The sequence below is a fragment of the Vigna radiata genome, chromosome 8 (genome assembly GCF_000741045.1).
Source record: "Vigna radiata var. radiata cultivar VC1973A chromosome 8, Vradiata_ver6, whole genome shotgun sequence".
Taxonomy (NCBI): domain Eukaryota; kingdom Viridiplantae; phylum Streptophyta; class Magnoliopsida; order Fabales; family Fabaceae; genus Vigna; species Vigna radiata.
In genome coordinates, this window is record NC_028358.1 from 27,392,469 (window position 1) to 27,409,327 (window position 16,859).

Consider the following 16,859-nt stretch of genomic DNA (forward strand, 5'->3'; position numbering starts at 1 on the left):
TGGGTCTCATATGCATTAGAACTAGTATAATAATCTATATGACTTAATCTTACACTGAAAAACTTAACACAGAGTGTAATTGATATAAGAAATTATATCAACCAAAACATTTAGTGTGTGCTAACACTTTATTAATCATAATACACTCCCATAATACTTCTTGTTATTGTTGTGTTACTCTTACTAAGTCATGCGTATGTCTAGTATTTATGAGTGTTTTATAAATCATATCAAGATCTCATGCAAGCGGTCATATAAGTGATTTCAAATGTATGCTAAAGATTATATTACACCAAGAATATTAAAATCATTAAAAAATTTGTTTATTAAAATTTTTTCACCATAAAATTTTAATTACAAAGTTTAATCTCTTAATAATATAATCTTTAATACTTTCACACTCTTTTTTCTTTTATCTCATTCTTTTATCTATCTTATATTTTCTTTTGGAAAATTATGGACAGATTTTACTCTTTTAAAAAAAGTTTTACTTGTTATTTATGAGATTCTCATAAAATTTAAAAAATCCCTGATGTATTTTAAGGAATTTGCGCAACACATAAAAGAAGTCGTTAAAGATCATATATCTACAGAGCTCATAAAATTATTGTTAGTGATATTTTGCAAAATGGAATGAATAAAAATGTCAAAAATTGGTGTGACGGTTGAAATAGATTGATTGGTTTAAAATGAGTGTATGACTTACAAATACATTAAAATGCATGCATCAATTGATTACAACATAACAAAACACATGCCATTGGAGATTGGGAGAGAGGGAAGCATATAAAAGAAAATGTGAGAGTAAACATACACAAGTGGCAAGAAGGAATCTTTAAACACAGGAGGTAGTGGATCAACCTCAAATTTCTCTTCAATACGCTGCAAACGACGCCCGTCATCTCTGCGCTATGCTCCCGACCCTAGATCAATCTATAAAACGGGCCGAATGAATGGCTGGAGTAATTACACTGATACCACGTCGTGCCTTTCGATGAGGGTCAGCTAAAAAGAAGGACAGTGATATTTTGACAACATTTTTTGATATACGTGTCATCATTTTATTTATCTATTTGAATTTATATTTAAAAAATATTTAAAACAAACTAATCACAAGTTACCACGTATCTATTGTCAAAAAATTATTAAAAAAATATTGTTAAAAAAAATTTTCCTAAAAAGAATTCGACTCCACCAAGAATCGTGCCGAGAAACCACAGTCCCGTACAGTACCGGCTTATCCATTGGGTAATGGAGTCACTTGCTAATGATTCGTAATCATATGATCTTTTATCATGCATTTCTTGAATGAGTATATTATGCAATATAATAAAACTTTTACTAAATTACATTTTAATCTTTTATTATTTACTTAACTTCTTTTTGTTATCTTTAACTTGATTTTTTTATCTTTCTTTATTTGATTTAGAAATTTCATTTACTGAAAAAAAAAATCAATGAGATAAATTATTAATAGTTAAAAATCTGTCACTAAAATGTTTATTGATAAATTTTATCTTGGATAAGAAAATTTATTAATAATTATTAATATATTTTGACCATCTAAAATCATTAATAGTAAATATCGAAATTTTATGCTTTCTTTTTCTCCTTTCTTTCTTCTTGATCATTACATTTGTCATTATTAAACTATTGCAACCACATTAGCTACTTCCAATTTCTTCTCTTTTTTTCTCATCCTTCCATTCCTTTCTTTCTTTGTTTTATTAACATGCAAGTGCTTGATTATTGAAGCCAAGGGGGGAAAACGTGTTGTATAAAAAATATTATAATATCTTCCTACAGCTATATAAAGTTAAAATAATGTGTCGGTGGAGCTCATAGTAAGAACTTCAAAATGATGTTTCACACTTTGTGCATGCACGCCTTCATTTATAACTAGTAGGTATTATGTTTGTTAGGTAGCAGATCTAGTAACAAAATTCAATAAACACTATTTCATAATGAAAGAAAAAAAATATAAAAATAATATTAAAAAACATTATAGAAAATCTACTTTTATTTTCTTTAAAATTATTGAAATGTGATGAATAAACATTATCTCCTAATAAAAGTATAAAAGTCAACTCAAACTCACAATTTTATTTATCATGATTGAATTAAAATTGACTCAATCCATTTCGATTTATTTTGTAATAAATAAAAAAAATTGTAACCCAATCTAACACAAGCTAATAATGATTTAAGTGAGTTGACTTAATGATATTTTATTTTTCTAATTTATTTTATGTATTTATTACACTGTAATTAAAGTATTATTGAATAGATTCCTTTTTCTATAACAATGTAATTATGTATTCATATATTCACCAAACATGGTTAAAAACTAAAGTGTTAACCTAATAATTTCGTAAACAAAAGAATTAAATATCCAAATTATTCAAACATTTTTAGCAACATTTTATTATTTTAAAAAGATGAAACTATTAACCTACATAATTAGAGATAATAAATAATTATAATAAATAAACTTATGAAAAATGATAAAACAATAATAAAAGAGTTGTTGTTGGTCAATCGTGAATTTACCTCTAACATGCTTGAATCCGTTTAACATATAAGTTAAGTTGGTTTAATTAATTTTCATTTAAATCAATCTGATTCAAATCCATAATAAACAAGTTTTAATCTGATTTGACATCCCTATACTTAAATATAATTTAAAGATGAGAATGAAATAACATATTTAAAGTCAAATTAAAAAGTTGTATACTTCTATTTTTTTTCCTTAAAATGAGGACATTTAATCTCTTTTCTTTTACTTTCGTCAAAATAAGAAAATAATAAAAATGTTAAAATAAGTTTAAATTGGTGAGCCAAATCATTCATCATGTTTAATTGGTTTGTTTGTATAATTAAGGTTGAGACGTGTTTGATACAATTATGCAGTGAGAAGTAAAAGAGTGTATAAAAAGAGAGGGACAGAAAACGAGATTGATTTGTCATTAACAGTAGAAAGAATGTATATACAGAATATGCAGAGAAAAGAAAAATAGGAAACTAACTGTCATAAAATTTATTTCAGTTAGGAGTAGAACTGTCAAATAAGCTCCTATAATAGGCCTTGGTCCTAACCCACATGCTCCTATAATAGGCTTTGGTCCTAACCCATGTGGGTTAGGGTCAAAAAAGTTTACAGGATCAGAAAAGCCTTTTATTAAAAAAGCCTCCAGGGCTAAAAAGTCCCAAAGTCCTGTGGGTCAGGATCAACCTATGAGCTTTCTTTTTTATAAAAAAAATTAAATATTCAACAATAAATTGCATTTTTACAGAGAAAAGAAACACTTAAATTAAGTGTTATAACTTGAAAAATTTAAATTATGAAGCACACAAACTCAATCAGAGAAAAAGTTATCAACTTATATAGCAGCCAGAATCACAAACAATAAAGAATGATTGTCAAAAAAAACTTGAATGTGAAGATTGGTGGCAGTGTTTATTTTAGATGCTCTCTAATCTGGCATAGTCAGTTGATTTACTTCAATACCTTATTAACATCAGTATTTGGAAAGTAATTTTGCCTACTATAATTATTGCATATTTGAAAACAGATATGTCCAATGAGAGAAAAAAAAAGAGATATTGTATACATCCAAAATTGGAAACTAAAAAAAGAGATATTTTTAGAATATATGATTATTTAATATGAATTTTCATTCAATAATAACTATAAATTGTTTTAATTAAAATATATGTGTGATTGATTTTTTTTTGAAAGAAAAAATAAAAAGAACATTATTATCATAATTATAAAAATGAATATAAATAATTTTTATTAATTTTATAAATAATTTTATGTTAAAAATAATTTTTTAGTTTATCAAAATAGTAAGTTTTAGAAATAATTAAATAATTAATAATGTTTAATTTACAAAATATTACCAACAGAAATTAATAAGATAATAATTTTAATTAAAATATATATTTAATAAGATAATAACATTTAAGCTAATTTTAGTTTATGNAAAACAATTATTTTTACTTTTCTATTTTTCAAACATAATCATTTAAAAAAAACAATGCGTTAGTATTTAAAACGTACATCAACTGTCTCAAAACTAACAAATGTTATATTGTGGAAAAATAATGTTTTGACAAAGTTTATATATATAATTAATTCACAACTTGTTTATAATATTATAATAATAACATTATAACAATAAAATTCAAACGTTAGAAAGAAATATTTATTATTAGATTTAATATAATATAATATATAATATTTATAATATGAGAGAGAGAGTAAAATTACAATAAATTATGTATATATAAATTATATTATTTCTAAAATTTAATTAAAGTTTTAGAGTGAGTTAAAATTTAATTAAGTTTTAGAGTGAGGCTAAACCCACTTTAACCCTGACCCTAACCCACTTGAGAGGGGGTTTTAAGGGTTGGAGCTTTTTTTTGACCCCCTACTTGAGGGACTTTTTAAAATAGGACTTTTTCAACCGTGGGTTGGGGCTGGCCTGGAGCCATGGGTTAGTTTGACACCTCTAGTTAGGAGTTTAGTTTTAATCTCAACACATTCTTCTTAAACTAAACTCTCTAAGAATTTCCTCAACTTTTCAAACCTATTATGCCCCAAAACCTTTGTAAAAGAGTAAATTCATTTTGATTGTACATATAATAAGTTGGAATAACAAAATATGTTATTCACGATGAAACCGAATAATAAACTATTTTTACTTACCATCAATTGAATTAAATTAACTCAACTCAGAATAAATTAATCTGTATAAATCATGTTTATTTCACTTTCACACACAAAAAAAATTAATAGTGGCTTCACACAAATTTTTTTCACTATTTTTTTATTGACTTTTTTACTATTTCCCAAACAAAATAATATTGAACACTAACGTGCTTCATCTGATAAATGCAAGATTACATTCCTTGTGTGGAAAATATTATGAGTGTGATAATACACGATAATCTTTTATTGTTAAATATTCAACTATAAGTTCGAGTGTCGCACTTCATCGGATAATTTTTTTTTTTCATCTTATCTTTTTTCACTATTACGGGTATATGTTAACCAAGAATTTAAAGTTATCAAAATGGATAATAATATGTTATTTATTGAAGATATAATTTAGATTTAAATTATTGTTGTGCTTAGTTAAAAATAAGTTGAAAGTTGTTTTCTGTTTTTAAAGTTGTTTCCTAATTATACGTATAAGTTCTTAACCATGCTTATATAATTGTATGTCATTTTGGAAAAAAAGTATGAATGAAAAGTATCGTATTTGTTTCCTTTGAATTGTTTAACATGATATATCCAAACCGATCCATAGTGGGTTTGAGCCGGATTGGATTGGAAAAAATTGTATTTTTTTATCCAAGTCAATTTTCAATCCGACTTATTTAAATCTGGCTCATTTGGTTAAATCCGTGGTGAGTTGGGTCGGCTCACTAACTTACCTAATTTTATTTTATTATTTTATTATCTTATGAAATCCTAAAAACCTCACTCTCACGGTATATAAAAAAGATTATTTTGTACTTATTTTTTTATTATTTTGAATTATTTGAGTTTATTATTTAGATTTGAATTATAAAAAGTTTGTAATTTTTTTTATTCAAAAAGAATTATAATTAAGTGAGCTAACTCGTTTAACCCATTACTAAGTGACTAGTAGATCAAACCGAATTAAGCCATATACCCATTTTGACAGCACTAGAGAAATTGGGTTGGGCTGGATAACCCGTTTTGACAGCACTAAGCACTAGAGGAATTGTTAAATCTTGGGCATGTAATAGGTACCATTGGTAGGACGTATTCATGAGTGTGTTACAAAACAAGTAGTGTTTGGTTAACTGTTAAGCGAGTTTGCTTGCAGCAGAAACATTCTGAATGATGGAAGCCAAAAGTCTGATGTCTTTGAACTGTTGTATCCTGCCCAGATGCTTAGCTCTATAGATATTACACTTAATTATCAGTATCGTAAAAAAATTTCAACCAGAGGATATAGTAGTTTAATTGAGCATCATCCCAGCCTGAAGGAGAAAGCATTACTATATAAAAATAAAAAAAAATACTATCCACTAGAAAAAAAGTAGTAACAATCAAGCCATGCATCTTGTTGCATACTATACATGAATATATGTACATATTTTGAGTCATGAAACTGAGTGACGCCTTCTCTTTGGGAAAGGGAAGCGAGTCTCAGAGGCATTTGGCTTGGTACTGTTGATCCGAAATAGAGCATTGAGCTTGCTTAGTTTTTTGGTGAGTGATTTGAATAGCTTATTGGCAGGGTGAGATCTGACTAGCTCCTGCTTCATGTTAACGTGATCTTTCTCCAAGTCAGTCAGCCTCATTCTCATTCTTGCAACTTCTAGCTTCAGCTCTCGGTTCTCCCTTCTCACTGATGCATAGTTGTCTCTGGGGGAAATGGCTCCGCTTCCTGCACCACTTCCTGAACGATGAGGGAATTGACCATTCAGTCCTCCAAAGAGATATTGGCTGTGCCCTCCGTTCATCGCATTGCGAAGCCTTATTTGCTCAAAGTATAGAACCTGCACTGCCATCTGCACTGGTAGCCTTTCATTTTGTGCTGCATGGCTGCACGCTTCTTGAGACAGTTTCTGACAATCAATGGTTTTGCACAGCCGGTATCTCTCTGAATCCTTTATGTTTGGATGAACCTATAACAACAGTTCAATTCTGTTACTTTAACGAAAATGTAAAGAACCTTCAAATTGGTAGTTAAAGAGAGAAGCAAGTTTTCACCTTAAGGAAGATATCAACAGCTCTATAGAGTCCATCACTCACAATACGTGCGTGATCTGGAAGTAGTTCAGCAAGGGAGATGAACTTTGATGGCAACAAGTTTGGGTCTAGTGCGACTTCGGCAAGATAGTTGTCCATCAATTTTGATACCTTCAGAATTGAGCTTTGTTTTGGAGATCCGGGGCTGTCATAGTCATAAACCATCTCACTTTCATCTCTCAAGTGATTATGATCCTCTTCGTCCTCCTCATCCAAGTTCAGAAAATTGGAAAAAATTCTCAAAATTGAATCAGTGTCATAAATGGTGCCATGGGTATTTTGATGTGAATTTGTTGGGATTAGGATGTCTTCCAGAATTGCCTGTTCAAGCTGTAGACCAATTCTTCTCTCCAAGTCAGATCTGCAAGAAGTGGATGCCGATGCAGCTATTGCAGCTTTCAACAAGCTTGAGAGAAATGCCATTGGAACCGGGCTTTTCCTTGATTGTGTTGGTAGTAAGCCAGAAATGGCTTCAACAATGACTCTTTGTTTCTTCTGCAATTCTAAGTCGGGAAAACATCCTTTCACTGCATGGTGGTCCCTAACAATCCCTTGAAGAGAATTATGTGCATAGTTTATCAAAATTTTGCTGATCATGTCTTGTTTTAGTCCCTTTGACTTCACTGCAGACAAAACTCTTTGGAAGAAATCAAGACTAAGAACATTGAGAGATTTTCCCCACCATTCTGAGGGTGTTTCGGGTTCCATGTTTGTGATGGTTTTAGAAGGGAAGTTATGGTCCAGCTTTTGTAAACCAGTGGTGAGCTGTTCTTTACATGCATTATTTGCAATTGCATTGATTAGTCTGCTGACAAGACTAATCTCTTCTGAAGTGGGGACAAGAGTTTCACAACGGTGAAGAACAGATATTGTGTTTGATATATTTGGTAGCACCGTTTCCTTTAGGTATGCTTCGGCTCGTGTCTCCAGGTTTTTCTCTGAGAACTCTTCTGTCATTTCAAGAAAATGAGCAACACATTTTAGCATGGCAACATTGGAGAGGCTGAACTCAACATTGATTCCATAACAGAATTTGGCAGCCAGCTCAAATGCCTCTGCACCACCCGGCACGTTTGGGAGACTTATCCGTGAAACTTTTGAATCTTTTGCTTCTAATAGCATTTTCCGAATCCTTCCACTCCTAGAAACAAGAGGAAACTGTACCAAAAAAAATTAAACAACTTAGAACTTGCAGTATGATAATCCCTCTCCTTATTTTTTTTCTTTTATCTTATAGAGCACTATTTTCATGATTTTATCTCTAGCTGTTAATGTCTACTCTACTGTACTATGGTTGAACTTGAAATTCTCTTCAGAGAATTTACTGGTGCAGAAAAAGAAAAGCATTTATATGGTTGATATATTCTGCACAGGAAAATGTCATTTATGTACAAATAAATTCCCATGATCAGTATGCAGAATATGAAGTAACCTAGGAGAAAGGCAAGCTGTAATTTGTTTACCTTGTGAAGTGCAAAGCTTGAAGCTCCTACTTCGATGGTGAGATCACTAGAGACATCAGATATCGGCCTGTAATTTACAAACCTGGCTGAATTATTGCATGGCGTAGACATGGAAATTTCAATGTAAAGCAACGACTGCTGCTAAGCATATTAGTACCAAAATGAAATTATGAGAGAACTAGAAAGAGTGTTTTGGTGCAGCATGTATATGCAATGAAATGTACAAGATGGAATTGAATTGTAGACCACACACCCGAAGACAATGTAATCTTGGAAGATCAAGTACGTAGGTGTGAATGGCCCCCAACTCAATAAATACAGAATGAGTGGGACTACTTTAGCAGTACCTCAGACAATACGATTACACGACCTTTAAGTCCAATTCAATATTGCACGATTGTTTATGTTGTGGAACCCATTATTCCAAATCATTGACCAGTGACCACCACATTTAAGAAAGGAAAACCATTTAAGCCACACATGCAATGTCCTGTTAATGTCTAAGCCTATTATGGTGTCCAAACTTGAAAGTTACAATATTAGACATGTGTAAATAATCTAATAACGGGTGACTCCATACACCTAATAATAGTTTTAAGAATTTATAAAATTTAAATTTAAATGGGAACTGTGTTCATGTCATATTTCTTTCCCATAGTCGGTGAGGTCTTATTATTACAGCAGTTCCGTACTCATTCAAAACTCTCCAATCCAAACATATCCAAAGGAGCTAAAGATAACAAAAGCAGAAGAATAATTGACAGACAAACATGAATTGGCATTTTCATTGAAGACAGATCAGGATTGGACATTCACCACGGAGCACCATACTGTTGTCAGCTTAACACAGGACTATACATCAAAGTCAAGGTTACACGTTACAGCTTTAGCTACCTATCACAGTGCCTAAATTATACCATCAATCCTAAGAGTGTTTCTACCATAAAAATGCACAGGTTGTGGTGAGTAAAGGATCATGTCAGATCAGAAGTTGTGAGAAACTGGAATTTGAATGAATACACACACACGAGCAATACGACAAGACAAAATGAAAGCTTCCCAGGTGGTGCTCCTATGCAGAAACTGAACTTTCACAATCCTATAGGAAAAGGACAGTTAGACCCACCAAAATGAAACCGCTGAGAAATAAAATAAACCTTGGAGTGTCATGAACATCAGGAGCCATTTGCGCTTCAAGAGTGGACAGTGCAATACCATGTCATAAATCATTAATCCCAAAAGCTTAAACTGATAGGTAACCCACATGAATGGTTTTATATTTTTCTAACGTGGAGCTCTTTATTCCAATTATGTGATCAAGATCTAATTATAGATATTTGAAAACGACAATACGATGAAAAAGCAAAGGAATTGTTTTTAAGTTTAGGGTGAGTCGTTAGATCAATTTCTGGAAGTGAATGTCTGCCATTTTGTCCAGTCATTATCATTGCCTCAGCAAAGGAAAAATCACCCATAATTATGGGTCTAAATACTACTTTCAGACATTTTTCTTTTCTTGTAGGCTAATTTAGAGCAAATATTATGGAAAAACAAAACAAAACTATATACTATACCAAAAATAATGAAGAAAACAAAATTCATAGTGAAGATGGAGAATATTTTACCATTCAGTGGCATGCCTTATGCTGGAACTAGGACGAAAGGTCCTCTTCCCAGAGATGCTAGGCTTTAATTCTCCAATAGTGACAACCCCCATTTCAACAAAACCTGGCAATTATGAACCCACTGTACCCCACTAAGAATTGTCACTATGAGTGAAGTGACTGTGATATGCTAGCATTCTATTCCATGCCAGTTAACTAAAACAAAGCCACTGGAAAACTGTGTACCATTCTCTTGGGAGACTCTTGTGGAGAACTGAAGTCAGATGAACTCATACAGTGGTAAGGGAGGGAATGAAGGGATGGAAGTGATTTTGAAACGTACTTTATGAGTGTTTATAATGAACATGATCTAAAGTCAAGGAAAACGCAGGTGTGCTTGCACTTTTCGGTGAAAGGTAGTGAGCAAGTGGAGTTTTCTTTTATTTTACACGGTTTTTGACTTAAGAAATTGCAGGAATCCGGATGTGTTGCACTGCTTTTGGGAGTTGTAATAATGGCTAGCCAAAGCTACACACATAAATTTAGCATAAATTAACCCGTATTATGTGTAAAGACAACAAAAGTGGAAATTAAAATGATGACTCGGATAACATGATACTATGAGAACCGTGCTATATTAGATATCATTAGCTCACATACGTACGTGTTATGTCATTGACTAAAGTAATGGATATTTTACCAATTCCATTGCTTTAAACTGTTTTTGTAAGTGCTGCATACCTAAACTATGACTATTGAAGTTTAGTGCATTGTCTAATTCATAAAAGAAGGACAAATGACCCTGTGTTGTTGTGTCATCTCAGGAACCAAATGACACTCGAAAGAAATAAAACTAACAACCGGAAAAGAATGTTACATCTTAACCATGTGTAATTGCTAACTGGAGAACAGGAAAAGGACATGGATTAAGAGACAGGTGAATGTAATAACTCCAACAATGTGCGTATTAAATTAATATTTAGCATTAGATCATGATACAGACACTAATGTGATCATCACAGCTACTTAATGTGACAACTGCTGGAACAATCATGGTGTTAGATTGCATCGATCTGGTATTCATGATGAGGCCATCAATTTTTATTGTATGGTAGGTAATCTGCAATTTCATACACTTTGATTAAGTAGGTGTGACCTTCACTTCATTGAATCACTTTGCCTCTGATAATTTTATTATCTGAACCAAAGTTACAGGCTTTACAGCTTCTCATTCCAAAAAATAAGTACAGTTGGCAGGTGGTCCTATGTAACTCTGCAATATATTCCTTTCTGATAGAACTGAAAGCACCAAGAAACTTAGAATCAAATAGTAAAAGAATCTTAAATGTGCATAACTTTTTATTCTTTTCTCCTTCATGGCATGCCATTTTCTGCTCCCTTGTTATGAGCACTCTGACTTCAATGTGGACCAGTGTGTCAAAACTAAAAGAGTCAGATCCCATAGCACAACCATGATTTAGTTAGGCCAAACCTTTATTTTAGGGTGTTCTACTAAAGTGTTTCTTTGTTTCATGGCATATTTGTTACTCTAAATTTTTTCGCAGGTTAAGGCACAGCAGATTCTTGTATCTAGTATGGAGACATGGGAATCAATTTGCATTAGTTAATGATATTCAAGATACAGCATTTCCTTTAACTTTGCCTTCCATGGCATCACATAATAACCAAGCTAACATTTTTACTTTATTTCAATTTTTAAAAGTAGCTTTTGTTGGAAAAGCTAAAGTAGATGAAACTAATAGGCTAGTAGCTTGTTGCAAGCTCTGTTGATAAAGAAATAGAATAAAGTTTTAGGTGTGTGAAGAATCAATTATGGAGGTTGTTTCATTTTAAAATGCATAAAAAATGGTTAGCTAAATTACTATACTCAAGAGCACTGTTTCACTATGGCTGCCATATAATGGGAAGAGGACAAATGGGACAGCCACAGGAAAAGAGGTTTCTTTCTATCTTTTTCACAGAGAGAGAGAGATATGTGAAAGAGACTTAATATGATTAGTGTAGGTGTGTAAGTATGGTGGCCACAATCATGAATGCAGAAAACATGAGACCCCACCTGTTCAAGACTTGTGGGGGAATGGATTCATACCTATGTACAATATATATTAATTAAGTGTTAATATAATTTGGAAATATTTAACCAATACACATATTATTAATATTTTAGCAAGTATGGTATGTAAGTTAAAATATTTACTAAAATTTAAACTAAAGAGGTGTTTGTTTCTTATTTAATTGTAATATAGTAAGATTTAAACTAATCTTTTTGAATATATAATTTATATCTATCTACTTGTATGAAAATTTAATTTGTAATACTAGGTGACTTTTCATTATGAGTCATTTCTAAAAATAATAATAATTAAAATTCAATTTAAAGATAAAGGTAAATGGGCATATTGAAATGTATAGGTAGTCATGAGATGAAATTAAAAATATACGAATAATGATAAGTGGGGCAATCTAAGTAGTTGGGAAATTTGTGTTACTTTTAGGAATAATAGGAATAAATTATTGTGTGTTTTAATTTATTATATAAAGTAATATATATAAAACAAAAACAGTCGAAAAATATAAGGAATTCAAAATTAATGAAACTTTAGAAGAAAATTTTTACTTTAAATGAATTGAATGTGTAAAATTTGAGGCAACACTTGAAATTAAACCTTTCATTGAAAATTATAAGGAATTTCTATTATTTTCATTTCAAGAAATATAATTTGAAATTCTTTTATCTTATTGTATTATTTAAAATCTTTGATCATTTTTAAATTTATGTAAATTTGATATCTTGAACAAATTATTTTGATATTAAATAGTTAAGTTTATTTAAAAAAATAGATTTTAGTATCTATATATATAAAAGATAGAACTAATAATGTGAGAATTTAAGTATTTGGTAGATGGGTGAGATATTATATTCTCGTTATGGAGAGAAGATTTACGAGTGAATACGGTAGATAGTAGATGCTTTTACGAAATTAATCCATACAATTAATGTATAATTTCATATTATAGGCTGCATTTTTGGACTGCATGGAAGAATAAATTATTGTTTTTCTTCTTTACATATTCGTGGATTTGCAAGAGAGGGGAAGGAAAAGAGTTGGTGGGATAGGTTGGAATCGGTCTAAAATTGATTCTGTGACTTGTGGAACCGATTATGGCTTGGTTCATTATATGCAGGAAAGAGTTTTCCTTTTGAAATTCTTGTGTTTTACATTTGACCACTCCCTTTGACATTCTAATCGTAACTTTTGCTTTGAAATTCAATATTAACATAGTCGTAATAATAATAAAATTAATATATTAATTTTAATCATATTGTATTTTAATTTATTAAAACATTTTTTTATGGTTAAAACCATTTAGGCGTCCCTATTTTCGTAAGGTATTCTCAATTTGGTCCCCTTCTTTTAAACCTTCCCAATCGAGTCCTTATAAGTGTTAATTTGAAACAAATTAGCCTCTGCCGTTAAAAATTGTTAACTGTGTTAAAATTGTACAGAGGTGAGTAGATGACGTGGTTAAAATTCTCCTTTTAAAGTGTTAAAATTGTGCAGAGGAGAATGGGAAAAATTTGAACACCTCTGCACAATTTGAACACCTCTACACAATTTTAACACTTCAAAAGGAGAATTTTAACCACGTCAACTACCCACTTCTACACAATTTTAACACCGTTAACGATTTTTAACGGTAGGGGCTAATTTGTTTGAAATTAGCACTTATAAGGACTCAATTGGGAAGGTTTAAAAGAAGGGGACCAAATTGGGAATATCGTACGAAAATAGAGACGCCTAAATGGTTTTAACCTTTTTTTATCTATCACATACATCAAATCATGCACAAATTTTTATAAATTTTATCTTTAAATTTTTTCACTTTCATCTTTAAATCTTTTTAAAAAAAAATATAAAATTTATCTTTAAATTTATTTAAATTCATCCATTTTCCAAATCTACCATGATATAATAACAACATATTGTGTAAAGACCGGAAAAGTTAGCCAAAAGGGAGGACAAGTGGCAGTAGGTGAATGGGAGAAACTGTTTAAATATAAAATAATATAAAACCCAAAACTTAAAGTTTCTCCCTATTATGTGAGAAAAACTTTCTTTCTCTTCAAGCCCTAATCTTTTCCTATATCTTCTTCTCCTTCCCTTATCTGCCTTCTCTCTACCATATCGTTGCATTGAACCATTACAATTCTGATTAGGCGGTGCCCAATCGTTCCTGGAGTCGAGGGCTTCTTATCCATCCGATTAAATTCTCGTTTTCAGCCGGTGAGCTATTCTTATTTTTCTCCATGGTTCTAGGGCTATGATCATGCTTAGATTTTGCTTTGCATGTGAAGAGCAATTTCCTTCTCCACTTTCTAGCTCAAATGTGGTTCTAAGAGCTATTTCCATCACCAATTTGGTGACTGTAGGGGTTTCTAGAAAATTTGCATGGTGTGAGTGAACAGTCGGAGCTTAGATTCTTTTGTGTTGTCCAACCTTGAGGTAAGGGGAGCTAGACCTTGTCTTAATTCGTGTTTATGTTGTAAATTTTGGTACCTTTATAAGTTATAGACAATTTTGAGAAATTGTTATGATTATGTATTTTATATATGTCTCATGGATGATTTTAATGGTATGATGTTGTGTATATTTGGTATGGTGTGATTGTGATGCTTGGTAATGTCACGATTGAGTGTGATAATGATGTTGGAGTTGTGGAAACTGTATTCAGAGTAGTGATGAGGTGAAAGTATTAAATTCTTGAGTTTTAAGGCTAAAAGTAGGGTTTTGATGAATAAATTTGAGAAATAGGTATGAGAGTGAGAAGATAATTGATTTAGCACTTTTTTGTGGTTAATTTGGACTTGTTAGAAGTGTTAGATTATTGAAGATTGATATGTAGCAAAGAGGGGGATTCATAGTTGAAACTGTCAAGTGTTTTTGGTGTAAAAGGGGGTTTTGAGTAGTGAGATTTTGAGGTAAGTGTGATGAGTTGTTTTAGACACTTTGAGATACGTTATGAGGTCAATTAAGACTTGCTTAGAGGTCTACTTCAGAGAAATTTGTTATGGAAGGGTTAATTTCATCACAGGTAAAATTTCTTACTTCATTTTGGAGGTTTTAGGTGTGGAAATGGAAAAACGAGTAACTGAGGGGAAACCGAAATATTAAAGGGAGCTAACAAGTATATTTAGACTTGTTTATGTAGTTTGTAATATAATATGGGGGTTGGAAAGAGTAGAATTGAAATTGGGCAACTTGTAGAAGTGAATTTCGATTTTAAAGTGTTAAAAGTGGGTTGATACACCTAGTCTTGGATCTAGTGATCAAATGGATGTATGTTTTAACTTATAAACGTGTTTTCCCATCAATACAAATGTGTAAAGAACCCCTTCAGTCATTAGAATAGGTTTCAAGTGCATCAAAAGCCAATTTTCATGGTTGTTTTCAACTGGTATGTCACCTCAACGCCCTTGGTTGAGCCCTGACGCCCCTGGAGTCGTAACGATTCACGCTAAGCGCCCCCGAGTGCCCCTGGGCGTACCAACATGCCGTTGTTTTTGTTTTTGATAGTTTTTGGGGTTTCAGATGTCCGTTTTGGACGTTCCTTAGGCCGCTTTGGGGGTTTTGGACGCTTCTGGAGCTGTTGGTGAAGGTTTCAGAGTTGTTTTCCTTACCTAAATATGAGTATCCTTATGCCATGGATTGATTGATGTTGTTTGATTGAAAGAGTGTCTTGTATGTTTATATATATGACTTGTGTGGTTGGAAAGAATATGATTGTGAATTACAATGATGTAATTGAGTATGAACTAGACATCTCAGGGTGAGATGATTGAAAGTGATTTAAGGGGAGTTGTTGTTGTTCTATATAACTGTATGGAGCTTTGAACTGGTATGTTTATCCCTATACTTAAAGCATTGTTCATGCTCAAATAGAGAAGAACAATGTGAGTGGTGAGAGTAGAGGAAGGTCCTCGTCTATAGTCTTAGAGTTTAGACATAGACAGACGGGAGGATTTATCTTGCATAATGTTGGGGAGGGTCAGCTGAACTATGAAGTGCAAAGATGACAATAGTTCGACAGTTATACCAATCTGGATGAGTCATGTTGAGTGGTTGAGTCATGGTTTGAAGGGTATGTTTTAATTGTTCTTTTATATGTAACTAAGCACGATGACATTGATTGATTATACTATATGTATATTGCTTGTTTATCTAGTTCACCATTGCTTCTGTGTTGTGTGCTGTTTGGGTATGTTTCTCCTTTGCGATGATCATCCACTTGGATGTGAGTAGATGTCGAGGGGGTGCCTCTAGAGCAAGTACTGGAGGATGTTGATGCTGCAGTGTAGTCTTCTTAGGATTTTCCTTTTCTTTGAGAACTATGTTATTTTGGAACACTCTAATATGCTCTTGAAGTTTTAAATATTAGGCCATTCTAGAATGACTGTAACTTGACGCTTTAACTTCCAATTACACTCTAAACTGTTTAAGCTTAAATCCTGCTAATCTTTTTGGATGACTGTAATCCTGTACCTAACGTAAGTCTAACCTCCAACTGCTTTTTTATATTATGAATTGTGGACTTCTATTTTTATTATGTTATATATAATTGGGATGTTACATATTGTATTTGTCTCTTTATTGGTTTTAAGCAATTAGACAAAATAATATTTGAAGAATACAATTTTAATTAGTAGCATAAGAGGATCATAGTGAAATTTACAATAAAAGAAGAGAAACATGAGTGTAATTTTATGTTATTTTGAAAGGGTTAAATAGATTTTTTTTTTTACTTCTGACCACTATACAAATTCATACCTCTAAAAAATTTTAGTATTTATTTTGCCTGCAAAGAATGGAGGATAATTAACCCTAAATTTCTTCTTTTTCCTCAGAGATATTTTTTAAAATTGAAAAGGTTTACTCTTTTATAATCATTTTATATTTATTAATGTGTGTAAAATGA

General features: G+C 31.6%; 1 protein-coding gene across 2 annotated transcripts; it reads right to left on the bottom strand.

Annotated features, from left to right (window-relative positions):
* Window positions 1-6,022: 6,022 nt before the first annotated feature.
* LOC106772860 (BTB/POZ domain-containing protein At1g03010) lies at window positions 6,023-10,299 on the bottom strand. 2 transcript variants are annotated; one of them, XM_022785032.1, is made up of 4 exons: window positions 9,885-10,299; window positions 8,260-8,326; window positions 6,758-7,954; window positions 6,023-6,672 (listed from the first exon to the last, which is right to left on the bottom strand). In XM_022785032.1, exons 1-4 carry the CDS (start codon window positions 9,974-9,976, stop codon window positions 6,145-6,147), a joined length of 1,884 nt encoding a protein of 627 aa, XP_022640753.1. In that variant the 5' UTR covers window positions 9,977-10,299; the 3' UTR covers window positions 6,023-6,144. The 2 variants fall into 2 exon arrangements, with proteins under 2 accessions (XP_022640753.1, XP_014514961.1); XM_014659475.2 differs by lacking the exon at window positions 9,885-10,299 and adding an exon at window positions 8,513-8,542.
* Window positions 10,300-16,859: the final 6,560 nt, after the last annotated feature.

What these genes read in the sequence shown, in the direction of transcription:
- LOC106772860 (XM_022785032.1), bottom strand. Translation starts at nt 9,976, where the DNA reads ATGGGGGTTGTCACTATTGGAGAATTAAAGCCTAGCATCTCTGGGAAG. An exon ending in ATAAGGCATGCCACTGAATG is followed by an intron (nt 8,327 to 9,884) that starts GTAAAATATTCT and finishes TGTAAATTACAG; the next exon opens with GCCGATATCTGATGTCTCTA. An exon ending in CTGTTGATATCTTCCTTAAG is followed by an intron (nt 6,673 to 6,757) that starts GTGAAAACTTGC and finishes CTGTTGTTATAG; the next exon opens with GTTCATCCAAACATAAAGGA.